Here is a 21,147-nt window from a genome sequence, read left to right on the forward strand (position 1 = left end):
TTGCATAATTGATTAGATAAACTAGACTGTTCATGAACAATTTGATACATACTTCCATAAATTCTAGAAAGTCATTCGAAACTGTTTTCATCCAAAATTTCATCCTTATTATCGCTTCAGTTTTACTTATTTACCTTGGAGTTCGGTATTTCTGGTACTCTTTGTTGAAAGCTGCAACGTCTGGGTTCATTGTGTCGGGATTTTATCGGGTTAAAAATGTTTGCTATTAATTAAACAGTTGTTATTTCAAAAAAACAAATTCTATCATAAATAGATAAAGAAAAATAACATGAACAAGGAACGAATGCCTATTAGACAACTCTCCATCAAAGTCACAAATTATAAAAAATAAACCATTATAGGTCAAGGTACGGTCTCAACACGAAATTTTGGCTCACACTGTGCAACAAGCTATTAAGGGCCCAAAAGATTACTAGTGTTAAACCATTTAAACGGGAAAACCAGGAATCTAACTATATGAAAAAGAAAAAAAAAAGAGAAATGCTTATGAACCATATTAACAAACGACAATTACTGAACATCAGATTCCCAACTTAGGACTGGTGCAAACAATTGCAGCGAATTTAAACCGTTTTATGGTACCAAACGTTCACCCTTAACTGAAACAATTGTGTTACATCACAACAAAGAAAAGATATGCATTTACAAATGGCTAAAGATAAATTAACATTGATATATTTTAATTAATTTTTAAAACTGTAATGATGATAATATAAAATTAGTACAAAGGGGTATCAAAAGATGTGTATGATACAAGGGGAACCCTTAATCAACAGTGCTTGTTGTGTTGCAAAAATAAGGAAAACAGTTGATTTTTCATTTCCTAATTTCCATTTGTATTAAGTGCCTTAATAGCAAAATTTATTTATGAGTTCAAGCAGTAATTATGTTACTAATGCAAGGTTATACTATAATCTTCCAGTAAGCAATTCGCAAATTTTGCGTATGCAGCGATCTCGGCGTAACTTTTCTTTTAAAACTCAAGTGATCGCAATACGTATGGATCTGTCACTGAAATATAAGTAAACTATTATATTATTGTACATGTCATACACGTGTTCAAATCAATGCTTATTTGTTGGTTGTACACTTAGATGACAATCAAATCACGACAAATAATTAGCTGGCATAATTTCACATCATAACAGACTTAGGGATTTTTTCGGGGCTGGGGGCGATTATTCGATATGGGTGCGTAAAAATAATATAAAATCGTGCAGAGGGGACTAAGTTTATACATGTTCACCAGCCCAGTAGTCAGCATTTCGGTGTTGACATAAATATCAATTATATGTTCATTTCTATAAATTTCCTGTTGACAATCTGAGCGTCACTGATGAGTCTTATATGTAGACAAAACTCGCATTTCGCATATCAAATTATAACTTTGATAATTACTTGCATTGGTTCAAGAATTGGAAAAAGGTTTTTTAACCAGTCACTCGTTTCATATGACTTTAAGTCACTACCCGGTAGATAATATGAAATAGTTTGTTGACTACAGCTAAATCAGACTATGATAGTAAAACGATCGTTGTATATGTTTTTATTTATTTCAATATTTTCTAAGATTACTGAAATTCCAGTCTTTTACAAAGTCTCTGTTGTATTTAGGTATTTTCTAAATTTATTATTCTTTTGTCGGAGGAATAGGGGTGTACGGTTTGATAAGGAATATCCTGGTCTGGTAAATGGTAGATGTGTTTAACCGTGTCTATGACAGGATGAAAATGAAAGTAACGCAACTTACGAAAGTATTAACTTGGTTGATTCCCCTGCTAGTGCAGGTTTTCTTGCCGATGGTCTCATTATCCCAGTAGTCAACACTTGTGATGGTAAGAAAGTATCATTGGTATGTTCCTAATGATAAATCAACAGTAAATAAAGCTCTTCAACTTGGAATTTTACTTGGCCTTTTTATAAATTTTTGATTCGGATGTCACTTATAAGTAGATGTGTTTAAGTTTTTTTTTAGATGAAACGCGTGTTTTACGTACACAATGTTTATCATAGAATCTATGATGAAATATTCGCGTAAAAAACCCGGGAATACAGTATAATTATGCGTATTGACTAAGAAGAGTACAGTTATATATAAAATTCTTTGCGCAAACACACACGGTTATTCAAAATCGTTGCAAAGGTAGTAAACTTTAGGGTAAACTCTATAGACAACTATGGCTGGTTTCGAGGTGTCAGACTTTACCTGTGGAATTTCAAGTATATTTACATATTTTTGACATTCACCAAATATTCTAAGCACGCATGAGCTATATTGTTCATAGTTTTAAAAGTTTCTAGAGCCATTGTTCTTATCCGTCTGATCTGCAAGATGGGCACCTTAGCTTTAAGTAAGAGGTCCTTGTAGGAGCTGGTAAAATCCTTATATACAAAACGGAGTGGTCTTTCCTGCACCTTTTCTAGTTTTTTGGATTTTTTCTCAGTGCAAGAATGCCATGCCAAAGGGCAAAAATTAAAATTACTAAGAATAAAAGTATGAAATATAGTAAGTTTACTAAGTCTATTCAAAACTGTGCCTAAACGTTTTAAAACATTTAATTGCTGTGATGTTTTCCTACAGATTGAGCTGATATGAACATCAAAATTTAGCTGGTTGTCTATTTCAATGCCAAATAATTTTACTGTTTTTCACATGTAAGGTTCGAATTTTGAATATGTTTGGATGGGCTCTTTTCAAAGGTCTGTTTGCCAACAGCCAAAACTTGAAATTTGACAGGACTTGCTTGAATTTTATTCACCCTGAACCACTCAATAAGATTTTTTGAATCAGATTCCAAAGTTAAAATTAACAAATCAAAATCTGGAGTACAGAGAGACAAATTATTGTCATCTGCATAGTTATATAAACTACCATTTTTAACGGATTAGATAAATAGGACTTTCAAAGACTAACTGCATTGGGGGTTCAACAATATGCTGATTATCTATCTAGCATTATATTGTGAGGCAGGCAGTCAAAATAATTTGTCGGTCACTCTTTTTATGAAGGGGGTCACTTGGGCTTCTTTAAATTTATCAGGGAAACAGTTATTTTCAATTGACACATTTACAAGAGTTGTCAGCTGTGGTGCAATATAAGATTTACAATTTTTTACTATTTTTGCTTGAATACAATCAGCTCCTGTAGCCTTCTTTATGCTTATTTTATTCAATTTTGTTTCGACATTTTCGTTAAAGATACTTTTTTGAATTCAAAATCAGAATCATGCTTTCTGTTACTCAAAATTTCTTTTATACTTGAGTGATTTGAGGTGTCATATACCACATCTGCTCCAATTTTGTCTGCTACTTTGGAGAAAAAATATTAGAAACATTTGGAACATCATTTGAACAATTTACAATTTTGTCATTTTCACATAATAAGATTTTTTGCTCTTCACAGTTCCCATTTTTTAAGTAAAATGGTTTGACTGTTTCCAAAAATCGCTAATTTTGACCAACCAGAGCAACGTTCTAAAAAGTATATTTTTATTGATTTTCTCTTTATCTTTGTTACCAAATTTCTTTTTTTCTAAATTTCTCCCAATTTTTGTCACTACGGTTTTTAGTATATTGTGAATAAAGCCATTGTTTTCCATAAATGGCCCCTCTCAGTTCTTTATTCATACATGGAAGTGGTTTATTTCTTTGACCCCTCGATTTTACTGGTGGATGTTTATTTAATATGTTTTTAAAATCTTCTTCATAATCATCATATATACTATTTAAATCTTTCTCTGTACAATTTTCTGAAATCTTTATTTTCTGTAAATCATTTGTAAATTCATCAATATCAAAAGTTTTGTAACGTCTATATGTTACATCCCTGCGTTTTTGTGCAGGTAAAGTCCCTTTCACAACTGTTGAAATAATATTGTTACAGTCACTTACACCATTTGGACTATTTGCTGTTTTAAAACACAAATTCATTTTGTTTATATCTTTTTATTTGATGTGTTTAATCTCAATTAATACAATTTTTACAATAGTGTCAATTTATCCAATTACACCTTGGCCTGAGGTTGCCTGACTGAAAAATAAATATGCGTGTTTTAGTTAATGCAAATATATGGAACATAAAATTAAATGGTCAAAAACTAATGTTTACGGACATGCGAGTGCTTGTAAATGAATAACTTATGATATTCATACATATTACAGTGGGTGGACATGTGAGTGCCCCTGATTGTATACAGTGATTTTTTATTTTTAATACAACTTATAGTCATTGTTTAAAAATATGTTTTAATCAAGATTACACATTTTACTAAATCAAATGAAAGTCATAAATATAAATCAGTTGCAATATAATTAATATATTTATCAGCTGTCAGCACTTCTGTATTGAAATGAAAAAAATCTTGAGGTAGCTATGTTATTTTGTTTATCAATTTTTGTTTATGAAATGTGAATTTTTCTCTCTTTTCTTATGTAATGTTTGCCCTATTCTTATTTGGCATTTATTTTTTATTCGACCTTTCCGGTTATAATGCTATTCAGCTACATATTTGAATTGCACGGCCTCCCAACGGTCTTTTGGCGCACATACTCATTGACCTGTTATCCTTGTTAATTTTTTCTAACGGTCTCATAGATATCGCTTAGTTTTCTTATACCGATTGTTTTGTGGGTCTGAAATTGAAAATTAAAAAGAATGAAACTTATATATTACCTCTTCTCGCAAATAAAATACTCATGCCGTGTGCACGTATAATCATTCCATTTGAATCCTTCATTAGAATTTATATGCATGCAGTTTTCTACTCTATTACTTGGTTCACCAGGCGACCAGTCAGTAAACGTGAACTTTTGTCCACTACCACCCCAATACCAATATCCACGTATCAGGTCTTCTTTCCCTCCCGTCCAGTATCCTTAAATGGAAGACCAATTAATTTTGCATTTTTTGAAGCATTTTTTATTCTAAAATATTTTGACCTGAGCACAACTGAATATTCAGTCAACAGAAGTATACCGCTGTTCGAAATTCATAAACCGATTGAGAAAAAACAAAAACAAATCCGGGTAACAAACTAAAACTGAGGGAAACGCATCAAATAAAAGAGAACTACGACACAATAGAAACACAACGCTAAAACGCAACACACACACAGAAACGAACTATGATATAACAATGACCATTTTCCTGAATTGGTACAGGACATTTTTAGAAAAAAAAAGATGGTGGGTTGCACATGGTTTTGCGTCTAACCAAACCTCGCGCTTTTATGTAAATGTTAAAATATAACATTAGATTAACAATATTTGATAGGACTACAGTACAAATAAATGCAAGAACAATAAGAACAAAGAAATGCATTACAATTAGACATTTCGACATGCTTATAGTTATCAAAGGTACCAGGCTTACAATTTAAAACACAATACGTGCGCCTACATAAGACTCACCAGTGACGCTCAGATAAAAATCGTAAAAAAATCCGAATAAGTACAAAGTTGAAGATCATTGGTGACCCAAAATTCTAAAAAAAAAATGGTACCAAAATACGCTATAGGTTATGTTCGCCTGGGATAAGAAAATCCTAAGTATTTAAAATAATTCTTACTTAAATCTATAAAAAATATTGATTGATGATCATGTCAACACCGAAGCGGCGACTTACCACAGAATAGAAAAATACACGTAAAACAAAAAACGAAACCACACAAAACAGTACAAAATAACCTTGCATTGTCACCTTATGAATAACGCTACGCTTCAAAATGACAACACAGGTAAAAATGACGTCACGATTATTTTCGAAAAGTTTGATATAGTTCAAGATAAAGTTTTTAATTCATTAATTCATCCTTTTTTAAGTTTTATAAATGAGGTGCTTCTTTGCCATTCAAAGCATCCAAAAATGTTACATGATTCCTGTAAAACACAATTTGAACTCCAAATCCATGTCTCAGATTTCCAAAAACATCCATAGAACAAATTTTATACCCAATCAAATTTAGTGATCTCTTATGAATTGATATCGCAAACATCGTTTGAAGTTTATGAGAGAATGAAATACTTTAGGAAAAATCTGAGACACGGATTTGGAGGTCAAGCTGTGTTGTACAATAATCTTTAAAATATTTTGGGATGCTACGAATAATAAAGAAGCTAAAGTGAGGACATCATATATATAGTATAGCAACTAATTGCATAACAATTAGTTATTTAATAATATCGAAATTATCACCATTTGAAAGATTAATCTTTCTTCTTTCTTTTGATACCTCATTAATAAATTTATAGAACATCAGCTTAAGGTTGTCTGGTTGGGAGTGAAAAAATCTTGGTATTTTGCTACCTTTTAATACAACAAAAACATTTATTTTCGACATGCGCACCTGTGTGAATCAAAACCTCAAGGATCTCTTATAGGTCAGAAAATGAGCTTATAATCCGGTATTTATTTTTCTTATTGATGAAGACCGTTCGTTTGCTATAACTGCTTATATCCAGTTCTATTGACCTTTAGCCGTCATATCACATCTCCTTGTTTTCATATATGGAAATAAAACAATTAAAGTTTTATATATCTATAACCATATCGGTAGTAACGTAATGACAATATTCGTTTTACATGTTTACCATATAAGTATTTCCCGTGCGCTGTACGGTTTGGGTGATAGTTGTGTTTTGACGTCTGTTCTATGAAACTGTTTTCCTCTCTGGTTGTTATTTCTGTCAAGTAACCTCCGAATTCTTGGCAATAATCCTAAATACAATATCTGATATAGTTCGAATATCAAAAATAACAAATCGAAGTGGACCATTTTTCAATGAATTAATGTATAACCAATGTTATTTTCAAAAAGTATATACTTTGCATTTCTCATGTGATTTGTTGGATATGCGTAAAATTATTATGAAGGTGTAATTACATACCCCATCAAAGTTGAAATTCAAATATCCAACATGTATTTAAAAAAAGGTATACGCCAACCACAAAGAACTTTGAAGACACACACAAAGCCCTTTGAAGTAAACATGCAGTCACGATACTAGTATAAAAATTATACAAATATGCCCGGTTCTAAATCGCCAAAAGACAAACAGAAATTATGAGATAATCAAATAAAATAGAATCCCAGTATCTCCTAGTTTAACAAAACTTTAAGATGAAACAGCAGATAACCACCTACGAGCCTCAGTTGTCTTTACAACATGACGTGTTATGTTTATTCACATTGAAACGAGTTGGTATTACAAAATCAGCTTCAACATATGTAAAGTTGCAAAATGGATTACCTTAGTTTGTAACCAAGAATCATTAAAGATAACGATGATATAAGTTTATTTTATAGATGAGTCTTTATACTCCTTCGTATCTCTGTCGTACTTCCTGAGGTTTCACAAAGCCAAGTTCAGAAAATGATGCATTTTAATATAATGCTACATGTGGAACAGGATCTGCATACACATTTTATATAGGCCTTCCATAATATACAAACATTGTCTGGAACACTTTTTTAGTTTTATTGAAATTGATACAGCTATGCGTAAAATTGAAAAGGGGTCAGATTACATTATTTTAGTCTTACCTGTGCGCCATCCCATGAAAGGACTTCTTTGCTAAATAAATAACAATTGCTATTGTGTGTTTGCCATTCTGGAGGGCAAATGGAACAAACCACGCCTGTAGAAAACAACAAAGAACGTTAAATCTTTACCACATTTTGTTAAGAAATAGAAAGAAAAATTAAATGTAAGTTTAAAGTGATTCACTACAACTTAAAAATATAACATTTAACGGTACAACAAACCCTACTCTTCTCATAAAGAAGTTACGAAAAAGACAATTAGACCGAAAGGAAAGAGTAAAAAAAGCATGAATGTGTGCAGGCGCAAAATAAGTGGAGATTAAATCAGAGGTGATAAAAAACTTCAAAACGTAGAATATATACTGTTCCTAGAATATATAATTTCAGACCATCAAATATTATTGTTGACTTTGATACGGAATATTTATCAACTTATAAAAAAGAAGAAAAAAAAAGTAAGAGACGCTATTTGACATAATCCTGGTTACTTGGGTTTATGCCTGTTTTTATAAAGTCTGAGTAGCAACTGCAAGCTATTGGATACCGAGTTCAATGGAAACTTAATGTTCATTATGCAGGCGAAGTTGGCCTATTGTAACGTAGGTATGTGGAAATTGATGACTTGAAAATTTAAATCGTCTCATTGATCATTGATTCTGGTACTTATTTGGCCATATTTTACCAAAATTGAGGTAACATTCTAAAATGAAAAGGACAGATACCAGAGGGATATTCAAGGACATAAGTCGAAAATAAACTGACAACGCAATGTAAAATGAGGCCGAGGAAGTTTTGTCTGTTGTTTATTTAATTTCTAGTTCTGAAGACCCTCCCCCTTTTTATCTATATTTCATAAATGTCGTGTACATTAATCAAAAATTAACACTTGCACATTGTAAACACTTTTTCCAGAGGAATCAGTTGTAGAACAACAATATAGATATGTTACTAATCAAATAATCTGTGTTTGTATTTTTCGAAACTAGAGCTAACACGTAAATATTTCATACATGATCATTACCTATCATACTTTTACGTTATAGAAAAAAACAAACTAACCTAATGTAATGCAAAGTAATGTAACAATCCACATTTCAGAATTTTGATATCAGAGTTTCTTATCTATCATGTACACAATGCTTATCTCTTATGGACAGGCAATATTTCATTTCTTTTATCATATCAACATAGACCGACAAATGTATGATAGAATGTCACTGTGTCCAACTACTCCGCCAAACAATATTTCGATTGTTAAATATCGAATTTCCTATAAAGTTACGGACCACTAATTCATAGGTGGTGGATGTTTGTTTTACGATTTCAGAAATATCTCCCGTTCATACATGTTTAATGCTATGTGTACGTCGTTATGACTTCGGAGATACAAACTCAACAACCAGTTAACAATATAACCCATAACTAACTCATATTTCAATGATATTTTTCTTTATGAAAAGACATATTTTTCATACTAATAATCAAACAAGAAAACTCTTCAACCAAATGAAAAATCGTACTTTATTTCAGCAAAAATCATGAAGACAAGGGTTCACCAAATTGTAACACCCCATAAAAGTGGTTTAGAAAGTCAATAAGGCAACAGTAGTATACCGCTGTTTAAATGTGATAAATCTACTGAGAGAAAATGAATGATAGTTAGAAAATAAAAACATGGGAAACACATCAACTATAGGAGGTAAATAAAGGAACAACTGGAACAATGAATTGCAACAAAAACAAACGCCAACACACATAGAAACGATCTAATTGATAACAACATTATTCAAAAAATAAGGATATTCCTGCATATTTCACATATTTTGTTGACAGTATACAGAGTGATCAACTTCAAATTGTATTGTGTTATTAATTTTGACTGTCGATTTTTACAATTCCAATACTGGGGACATTGGATATTCTACGTTGAACAAATTCCTATTGCATCAAATTGATTAAAGGGTATCATATCGATTGGCATTTTTCAATAAAAGTCTTTGGGACATCTAATAGTAACGAGATAAACAGAACTTAAGTTTAATACTTTAAAATTAAGATTCCAATCTAAATAACTATTTTTTTTTATCTTAAATTGAATTTGAGTTTTCTGTTGTACTTCTAAATTAATTAAAAGTGAACACTTCCGTCCTCGACAAAAAAATTGTGTGTTGCTTGAGTGAAAGTAGGTTTTGTTTTTCACCGAATTATTATAGTACTAATACCCACGACAGAATAGAGCAGGGCAAATTGCAGTTACTACTTAATGAAGAAAGGAATGAAGAAGAAAGACAATTACATTTAAAGGGAAATATTAATTCTAATGGCGTTAATGTACATTATGCACGTCAAATTATAATAGATCACCCTAACGACAATCAGACCGATGAAAGACACACTTCGCGTAATTTATGTGGAGTTGGCTGGGATATTAGGCACATTGTTCTTGTCATTTTAGTTATATCAACTATTATTGTTATGATAGTTGTTTTATCTAAATGTTCATAGGTAAGAATACCCGGTAACGAAATATCAACATTGATTATGAAGTTTGCATAGTACTAAACAACAACATAAACGGTACCAATTTGTCTTATTGCAATTTAACTATCTGTTTTTTTTTCAAACAAAGTTCACGTGATTTTATATTCTTTCTATGACTTAATGACTGGGGTTCGTGTTGCTTAGTCTTTAGTTTTCTATGTTTTGTTTTCTGTACAATTATTTTTTGTGTTTGTCTTTTTATTTTTAGCCATTTCAATCTATGAGTTTAACTGTTCCTCTGGTATCTTTCGTCCCTCTCTCTTAAAGAACTTGCATAAAAATCAGCCACAAACATAGACTTAAGTACGGAGAAATAGTATGTTAATCAGACCTATATATTGTTGATGTACTTTACACGTTGATGTTGTCTAACTGACTAAGTTCATGTATGAAAAGCCATATATATAATCATGAACGGTTTATGTTGCTGTGTATTAGTGCATTGGCATTTTGGTCCTCAATGCTTTATTTGGCCTTTTCAACTTTTTTGGATTCGAGCGTCACTAATTAGTCTTTTGTAGACGAAACGCACGTCTGCCGTATAAACTAAATTTAGTCCTGGTATCTATGATGAGTTTATTGATTATGTCTAATAAACAAGGATGTCGAACTTAATAGAATTCCGTCGCAGTATCCCAGTTTGGTGGTAAAGTGCACGGATTGAAGGGAAAAACGCAATGTTTTAGGTATAAGGTTCTATTTCTGTGCTTAAATCAACATTATTTTATCCATTCTACTTTAAAAAGCAAAAAGCAAAATATAACAAAGGGACATTCAAATTGTAAGTCGAACATAAACTGACAACAACATCGCTAAAAAAAAAAGAACTAAAGACAAACAATAGTACGAAAAACACAGCATAGAAAACTAGTGACTGAGCAACAGTTACATCCATTAACAAAACTAGGGGTGATCCCAAGTGCTCTGGAAGTAAGTTAAATGGTCAACCATTATAAGCCTCAACTAAACAATAACGTTGTATTTAGCATCTGGGCGAAAGATATGGATATATAAGACTTACTACGCATTGTTGATAGCTATTATTTGTGTGTTTTTCTGTCCTATATGTTCTCCCATTTATCTGTATTGCAGTCCTGTCACGTAATGAAATCATTTTAATGTTATATTTAACATTATCATACAAGCGTGAGGTTAGGCTAGCCACAAACTGAGGCATAACCGAGGGCAAACATTGTACCGGAGGGGACAATAAACTTTCTATTCCATTATCTAGTTAGTAAGTGTTCCATTATATCGAAAAAGACAATAATTGGCGCTGGTGATAAATCAACTGTCGTAATATAAAAAGCAGAAACTAAAACATAACGTTTACTTCATACATATTCTGAAATCCTAAGGCTAAGTCGTACAATGAGGTAAACCCTTGATACCATAGTTGAAACGTGACGTCGTTACTCCTGAAGTATTTTCAAAATCCTCCAATCCCGTAACTGCATTGAAAATCGAGCGCAATATAATGACGCTTTCGATCAAATAGTTTTATCGAGGTCCAAAAATTCAACGCTTGCAATTTTAATAAAAAAATGAAATTGTTGTGTATACTTATTTTATAAACAAAATGAGAATTGAGGTATATTTAAGGAATTTTTTGAATTTCTATAAAACAAAATTAACTTCAGAAACAGATTTAAAATTGAATTGTTCCCTAGACATTATGTTAAACATGATTATAATTCGTTTTTGCGAATTACTCGCATCGTTTATCTTCATCGTAAAGATATGGTGAACATGTGAACTTTTTGAACTTCCATTGATGTACATTCACACTGTTGTTATGCTTTGTGTACATTGCAGACTGTGTATGTTTATCTAAAGACTGACGCAGATAGAGCGAATAGAAATAGTTCATGTAAATATCATTCTGGATTGTAATTTCAAACTGTCACCACAAGGCACAACAACCTAACTTAGGTAGAGAGTTACCGGTCCTGAGAGTGTCTGACATGAACTTTCGGGGGTCCGGCAAAATACTAATTTAAGTAATTTACAAGCATCTTAGAGTTATGAAATATGACCCATATGCAGATGAAGTGTTACTAACGATGATTAAATACTCAAATCGAAGAAAAAGGTCGGATTTATGACTTTTACTGGTATTGTGTTTTGGACATTTATCTAGGGAGTACTCACTAACTAGTAGAAAATGGGCGATATCAATAGAGACCTATCTATCCATTTCTCAACAAAGTACTTATACGGTTTAAAACACAACGAAGTACTCTGTGCAATTGAAGAGGTGATCTCTAGAGAAACTATCAACTCTATACAACTTACAGAGAAAAACTGTGTTGTTACTGTGAAGGAAAAAAATCAAAGGGAAAGATTGATCACTGTTGGAATTAAAATTCGAGACAGGTCAGTTAATTTTGTAGAAATAGATAAACAATTAACAAATGTCACAATTAAAGATTTGCCCTACGAACTTAGTGACAGTTTCGTTACAACACAAATGTCGCAATTCGGGCAAGTGGTCCAAGGTTCGATCAGGAGAGGTGTCATCAAAGACACCAGTATTGAGAATGGTACCAGATATTTACAGCTTAAAAACTGTGTACCTATACTTCTTAATAAGATATCATTTGGTGAACATGAAATCAGACTATTTGCCGACAATAATAGAACATCCTGTAAATTCTGTAATGGAACTGATCACCCCTCGTTCAAATGTAGAGAAAAACCCCAACAACTCCGTAAATGCTACAATTGTCATCAGCTTGGACATATATCTAAAGACTGTCTGAAGGAGGATGTCTGCAATTATTGTTTGTTAGCGGGGCATATAAAGCGGGACTGTGAAAAATATCAGGATGACGAAACAAGGCGAGAAATGGGAGAATACGCAGATGAAATCATTGAAGGGAGACGTGGTCAGTCACAAAGCTTTGACGAATCCATAACACCGTGTGACACAGGTATAGAAGACACATATGTGATTCCAAAATCAACAACTTTAATACTTGGGGCATCAAACGGTAAACGGTTGGGAGATTTTAGCCCTGATGTTATAAATGCGTCTGTGTCTGGTGCCTCTTTGGGAGTATAGATGAACTTCTTAATCATGCTCTGCCCATCATGGATGACACAGATGCGAGTGTCGAAAAGGTGGTCATTTGTCTCGGGACAAATGCTATCACTCGTAATAGAAGTGACCCAGATGAAGTGAATGTAAACGCTACGAGTGCTGTTAACTGTGTGAAATCAAGATTTCCGAATGCAAAAATAGGTCTCTGCACTATCATTCCTCGTAAAGGCAAAGGACAGAGTGAATTGAATGAAACAACACAATCTGTAAACAATTTTCTTGCTAAATTAAGTAAAAAGGATAGTTCTGTATCTCTGATTGACACTTTTAATATATTTTGTCGAAATGGTAATGCTGTGAGGCCACTTTATAACATTAATGACCCTAGCGGAGTACATATCAGTGATAAAGGGGTAGATAAATACATTGTTGAATTGTCCTCATTTTTTGGTAATACTTATGTAGTTGAGGCAATTGTTCACACACCAGCTCTGCGAAAACGCAATCTGAGTTCAAATACTACCCCTTCATCTACTGAAAAGCAAGGTAAACATCACAAAAGTATCTAGGATGGACTCCGTAACAGGAGTGATCTGTTGAGAACTGAGAAAAATTGTTTTTCAAATAATATTCTGAAATGTATTTGCCTAAATGTATGTGGGTTGAGATCGAAGCTTAAGTCTCCTGAATTTCAGGAACTGATGCTGATGTATGATATACTTATATTTTTGGAATCAAAGACTGATGAATTTGACATTCTAGGGATGCCTGATGGGTATAAGTATTTTGCTAAGCATAGAACAAAATTTAAAAAGAAGTCGGGTGGTATAATTATTTGTTTCAACAGTAATCTAGAAAAGTTTTTGAAATTTCCAAAATCTAATTCTGAATTTGTACAGTGGGTAGTATTGGAAAAGGGGTTAGTTGATTTTAATAAAAACTTGTTAATGGGTTGTATGTATCTTCCATCTGAAAATACTAAGTATTCAAGCAATGAGGCGTTCATAGAGGTTGAAATTGAAATGCTAGAACTTGTTAATAAGTATGATGGTCAACCTCTAATTGTTGGTGATTTGAATGCCAAAACCAAATTGTTAGATGATGTTGTCATCCCTGATGACGGTCTTTTTGATATACTGGATGATTTTGAAGATGTCAGTTTTGTATCATATCTGTTCGATTACCAAAATTTATGTGACAATAATGTATCTTTAAAGCGATGTTCAAAAGATGGCAGTGTGTTTAATAACCATGGGTACAAACTTATAGACTTTTGTAAACGTAACAATTTGTATATTGGTAATAGTAGGTTACCAGGTAATGACTATATGATAGGCTTGACTACATGTAATAGTGTATCTCTTATTGATTATTTATTACTGTCCTCCAACATTTTTTCACTGATAAAAGAATTCAATGTTCTCGAATTCAATCCACTTTTTCTGATGTCCATTGTGGCCTATGTTTTTGTTTTCATGCTTCAGTGAACATTTTTACTACACATTCCGATGATAATTGTAGTAGTCAGCGTGGTCATGCGCGATTGGTTCCAGACAAGGAAAACCGGTTTATTGAGACACTCGTCAGTGACGTTACAAAACTAGACGAGATATCACTGCTTTTGTCAGAGGACAGTAACGATCCAAAAGAACGAATCAATACAGTCGTTGACAAAATATGTGATATTTTTAAGAGCACTGCTAGTCGTGTTTTTAAGCCAAAGGGAAGATCCTATCTGTCTGATTCTTCTAACCAACTTTGGTTTAATAAACAATGCAGAGATAAGCGAAAGTTTTTCCATAAAGCGAAAAACCGTTACAGTTTTAATAAAAATAAAGCGAACCGAGATGAGATGAAAAAGTGCGGGAAAGTTTACAGAGCCGAAATGAATAAAAGTTTTGAGAGTTTTCAACATGCACTAGAATCTGACATGCGTAAACTTTCGAAAAAAGATTCTGGTAAATTTTGGAAAATCTTGAAAAGATTGGATAGAGGGGGGTCTGATAAAGATATCAAAATTATTATTGATCAACTATATGAGTATTTTAAGTCATTAAATAAGAGCGATGTTCCAGATGATGATATTGATTTTGAGGATTTAGTTAATAGTATAAAAAGTCAGGGGGTTATTGAAATTATAGATCAGGAAATTACAGAGGACGAAATATTGTCAGCTGTTAAAAAATTATGTAATGGCAAAGCCCCAGGGGAAGATGGGATTGTGAACGAATATATAAAAAGCACGGTGAATCAATTTTTGCCTATTTACACTAAGTTATTCAATTTAGTGTTTGATTCTGGAATCGTTCCCAAATCATGGCTTATTGGTATCACTAAGCCGTTATTTAAAAACAAGGGGGATCCAAATAATTTGGATAATTACCGAGCTATTTGTCTTACATCGAATTTAGGAAAAGTGTTCACCTCTATACTTAATTCAAGACTTAATGCTCTGTCAGACGAGATCGGGATTATAACTGATGCCCAGGGTGGTTTTCGTAAGGGGTATTCTGTCCAAGATAGTATGTTTATCATGCATGCTTTAATTTCACTATATTTGAGTTCGGGAAAGAAATTATTTTGCGCTTTTGTAGATTTTAAAAAAGCTTTTGATACAGTGTGGAGGGTGGGACTATGGCAAAAATTATTAAAATATAACATTGGTGGGAAAATGTTTAAAGTTATATTGAGCATGTATACGGATATTAAGTCTTGTGTTAAAAATGGAGAACTAAAAACAGATTTTTTCCCGTGTGAGGTAGGTGTAAGACAGGGGAAAAAAATGTCACCTTTTCTCTTTGCCTTATACCTGAATGACTTGGAGGAATATCTGGATGAAAACTCTGTTGAAGGTCTAACATTTATGACTGACAAATTTACAGCGAATCTTGATTTGTATATCAAGTTATTTATTCTTCTGTACGCCGACGACACTATTATTTTTGCGGAGTCGGCAGAAGGGTTGCAAAAGGCTCTGAATGTTTTTGAGCAATATTGTTTTGAGTGGAAACTCACTGTGAATGTATCAAAAACTAAGATTGTAATTTTTTCAAAGAGAAAGTTTAATAAGAATGTTACTTTTAAACTATGTAATGAAATTATTGAAATTAAAGACTCATATGTTTATCTTGGTCTGCTGTTTAATTACAACGGAAACTTCTTTCAAGCTCGAAAAAAACTGGTAGACCAAGCTCAAAAAGCACTTTATGCTCTATACAAGAAGATACAAAATATCTCACTCCCGATTGATTTACAGTTAAAATTATTTGATGCATTGGTGGTTCCTATTTTGACCTATTCTTCGGAAATATGGGGGTTTGAAAATAAAAATAATACTGAAAAATTACATCTACAGTTTTGTAAGCGTATTTTGGGGGTGCGATCCTCTACGCCAAATTTTATGGTGTATGGAGAACTTGGAAGATTTCCACTTGAACTGCAGAAGTTAAAAATGGTATGTTTTTGGCACAAGCTTGCAACAAACGATAAAAAATTATCGGGTAAACTGTACAAGTTACTTTGGTACATGCATGAGCATGAAGGTTATAATTTCAAATGGGTTAACTATGTAAAATCCGTGTTTAATGACTGTGGCTTTTGTGAAGTATATAATATTCCGGAGCAAGTTGATTATAATTATATTAAAAATAATGTGAGGCAGCGTCTCCAGGACCAGTTTATTCAAAAATGGTTCTCTGATATAAATAACTCATCAAGGGGGGAATTTTATCTACACTTCAAAGAAGAGTTTTGCTTAGAACCATATCTGTTAAAATTGAGGCGGGGTCATAGAGTTAATATATGTAAACTAAGGGTATGTAATACAAAGTTTCCCATTTAAACAGGAAGATGGAGAAATGTACCACGAAATGAGAGACTTTGTCCACTTTGTAAAGCTGATCTTGGGGATGTGTACCACTATATATGTATATGTACCAATTGTGAAGTTAAAAATTTAAGGGGGAAGTTCATACCTCTATATTATTCAAAATATCCAAATGTTAAAAAAGTACTGGGTATGCTTAAATATTGTAATAAAAATGTGCTGTCTAAGCTGTCAATTTTTATTCAAAAGTTAGAAAAGATGCTTGTCTGATTTAAAATTGCAATAAACAAAGATTTATTTCTGAAGATGTATATTATAAAAATGTATACTGAATGTATTATGAAATATGTTGTGATTAATATTGTGTATATATGCTCCTGTAACGCAGTCTTCTGCGGCTGAGTTTTTCTTTAATAAACTATGAAACTAAACTATGAAAACAAGAAAAAAGTGTTCGAAAACTATCTCAGTCTTGTTGATTTTATTAAAAACCTCTACTTAAAATTACAACTAGTTAATTCATAAAGCATCTGCCTATCATTTAGAGCTTAAAACTAATCAATGTTATTTTAATTGAAGAAACACATTTTTAGATACTGTGTATATAAATGTTGAGGACAGTTATTTTATCAGTTATACACGATATGACTGAATGTCACACGTCTTGAAAAGTCAAACGCGGACATAACAAAAAAAGGGGAAGGGTTGAGATTTATAACATTATAATTTTACCTCACCTATATTCTGATGGTTTTCTTAAGTTTTTAATGCTTTTTTGGAATACATTATGATTATCTTCTATATCTATAGTCTCATTTTAATTTCTTTTTACTTAGAATATTTAGAACTTGCCATATTATTACATGTATTAGCAAAACAAAATTCGGATGCCATCGGGCTTAATAACTTTTAAATTTAACGGTTACCATTTCCTCTACCTTGTTTTTGTGTGGCCTTTTTGTCAAATTGTCTTTTTATTTAAAATGTCGATCATGGTGTTGTGCAACGGTTTATTTATTATTTTTTGTCTTTTAGTTTTTGGTACTACTTTCTAAAATACTCCAAACATATTAGTCTGCTAAGAATTACGTGAAACGTTCATCAGCGCTCATTTATTTAATTCGTTGGGTTGCATTTTATTGTTTCAAAATGGTGGTCAACATATTTCCTTTCATTCGTACATAAAATCGATTGAGAGAAAAAACAAATCCAAGTTACAAATTGTTGACTCAAAAACGTTCAAAAAGAAAATAAAGTTGAAATGACAGTTTAGCAATCCTTTATTGTAAATATAACGGAATTTGATGATACTGTTGTACAAAATGAGAGGTTTAGCGCTATAAAACCAGGTTTAATCCACCATTTTCTACATTTGAAAATATCTGTACCAAGTCAGGAATATGACAGTAGTTGTCCATTCGTTTTTTATGTGTTTTGTCATTTGATTTTACCATTTGATTAGTGACTTTCCGATTTGATTTTCCCCTCAGTTCAGTATTTTTGTGATTTTACTTTTTATCAGATATAGTCATGGTTTGTAAAAGTAAAAGGGTTTTACATTAATCGCAGAAATATAACTTCCTAGTTAAAATGACGATATAAGCAAGTATATAACATATATAAATAGATATTGGAAAAAGAAATGTGTATTTGTCATGTTTGTGATGTTTGTATTTTCGAAATATAGTTAGAAACTTGTCCCATGTACTATGGGAAATTTTACATTAAAAACTATTATTTACAGAAAGTACAAATACAGGTATATTCCTAACATCGAAAGATACTTTAGAATGGGAAAAAAAGGATAAAAAATCAAAACCAGCTAATGATTAATCACAGGATATTGGTAAGAATATTATCACGGTCGAGAAGAAGTAAAAAAAGTAATGGACAATCGGGTCCCCATAAAAGTAAATGCGGAAAAACGCTAAATTCCTTCGTACTACAATTGTTAACTTAAGTTTGACGCTTTGTTTACCTATTTCTTTTTACCAATCCTCCAAATGAGTAACCAGGAAACAAAGCATGATGGGCTACGATGTCTTTACGACAAACCGAGAACACGTGATATTTACTGAAAAACAACATATTTGTTCATGCATTGCGGGATAAACCATATCGCTTGGTTTTTGATCTTTTGTATTTAAGAAATAATTCATGGGGGCTTGAATATCTCGTGATTTTACCACGGCATAAAGGGCCAACCCGTGGTAAAATCTAGATATATTCCAGCCCCAATGAATTATTTCGATTCTAATAGGACAAATACGGCAATTCCTTTGGATTGAAGCGCTCTAGGTGGAGGCAAATGTTTGCCGTTCCCTTAAATAAACGCACTATTAAATTGGCGTAAAAGAACGGAGCAAACTGAATAAGTGACATACTTAAACTGTTTACAATAACGTATTAAGATAGTTTTTGATGAATTTAAATGATAATTTACTTTTATGTCTTATATGTATATAAAAAATGGCTTATACCACATTTTAGCATCGTCTTTTACCTTTCCTTGTTGAGATGATTTTCGGTTTCTCAAGCGTGTATTTTATCGTAAAATGCATATATTCTAACGTCATCGTTCTATGACGTCGGTTACCTCATTCATAAAAACGCATATGACGTGGGAGTACGATCGGAACAGCCCAAGCAATGTATTCATATTTTACCACAGGTGTGTACTCAAAGCGTTTGAAGGACGTCATGTTAGAGTTACAGTTATAGTCCGTGATATTAAGTATTCTTTCCATGTTCAGATTAACTAATAGTTGTTTTTATGTTAAGGATCCAGTGTTGAAATACCATTAAAAAGCTGTTAGTATTATTGATATTTAAGCGAAGATTTTAGATATTTGTTAAAAACAAATGTGATTGATTGATTGATTTTTGGTTGCTTAACTTTTAGTGGTAAATATTTCGTGCATGTTCGCGATAAGAACACATTAACATAAGTAAAATGAATCGATCCTATAATATAGACCATCCGGAATGAAAGTCGGTCACTGGGAAATGGGGATATTGGATAGGGTTAGAAATTTGGCCATGGTCACCTACGTGCGGAAACTATTTAAAACATTTCGTTATTCTTGTTTGACATTGTTAAATAAATCTCTAATAATTGATTTCTTTGGTAAAAAATTTGCCCATGGACACCCATTTTTCTTTTTATAAATCTTTTACATGTATAATTATAAGCTATTTGTAAAAGTCTTTTTAATAGTTTATGAGACTTTTAACTGTCAATGATAAAGCTATAAAAATCAAGAGAGAGCATTTTCCCGCCAAAATTCCAATGGCTAATATCTCGAAAACAAGCACATTGACCCCTATATTTTTTTTGGCTTTTTTGTCTTCTCAATTAATCCCCTATCAATATATCAATATATGCTAGTTTTAAGGAAAGTTATTTATTTTGAAACTGAGTAGCAAACTTCCTTAAACAATATTAATTGACATGTGCAGATGCGCTTTTTGACTTTAGAATTTTCTAAATGGCACTGTTTCCCTTGTAATGTAAGGCCGAGGGTGCCATCCGTTATAGCTATCAGTTATAGATCTTGTTCAAATTTGCTATTCAAGCAGAGAACCTTTAGTAGGGGGATATGGTTTCTTTACTTTACATGAATGACTAATCATATTAATAGCACCGGCCATTCTTTGAATTATATAAATTGGTCTTGCAACGACATGGATAAATAAAGTATGAGATGAAAATAATTATCAAAATACAAGCAATATTAATACACCATTTTCTACATAAGAAAAACCTGTACCAAGTCAGGAATATGACAGTTGTTATCCATTTGTTTGAAGTGTTTGAGCTCTGATTTTGCCATTTGATTAGGAACTTTCCGTTTTGAACTTTCTTCGGATTTCAGTATTTTTGTGATTTTACTTTTTAACTTGTTTAAAGCTTATTCTACTGTACCCAAACGGAGATTCGATATAAATATACTTTGAAAAAAAACTTTCCTACTCTCATTCCAATAATTTTAAGAAATAAACATTTTAAACGAAAAGGCCTAAGAAACCTCAATAAAATAGCTATGCAGATCCATCTTTGATCAACTATGCTCTAGTGGAGTTTGAACTTTATGTTTTCTTAAAAATAACTTCTTCATTTATCAACAATAAATTTAAGATTGTATGTTTATATAATGTCAGTGCCGAAAAACTA

The 21,147-nt window shown here is 32.2% G+C and overlaps 1 protein-coding gene across 1 annotated transcript; it reads right to left on the reverse strand.

Moving 5' to 3' along the window:
- Positions 1-3,950: 3,950 nt before the first annotated feature.
- LOC143063154 (perlucin-like protein) lies at positions 3,951-8,728 on the reverse strand. The gene is made up of 5 exons (XM_076235139.1): positions 8,623-8,728; positions 7,564-7,658; positions 6,611-6,737; positions 4,694-4,895; positions 3,951-4,051 (listed from the first exon to the last, which is right to left on the reverse strand). The coding sequence occupies exons 1-5, from the start codon at positions 8,654-8,656 to the stop codon at positions 4,018-4,020; spliced, it is 492 nt and encodes a 163-aa protein (XP_076091254.1). The 5' UTR covers positions 8,657-8,728; the 3' UTR covers positions 3,951-4,017.
- Between the last annotated feature and the right edge of the window lie 12,419 nt (positions 8,729-21,147).

Source organism: Mytilus galloprovincialis, chromosome 2 (assembly GCF_965363235.1).
Source record: "Mytilus galloprovincialis chromosome 2, xbMytGall1.hap1.1, whole genome shotgun sequence".
NCBI lineage: Eukaryota > Metazoa > Mollusca > Bivalvia > Mytilida > Mytilidae > Mytilus > Mytilus galloprovincialis.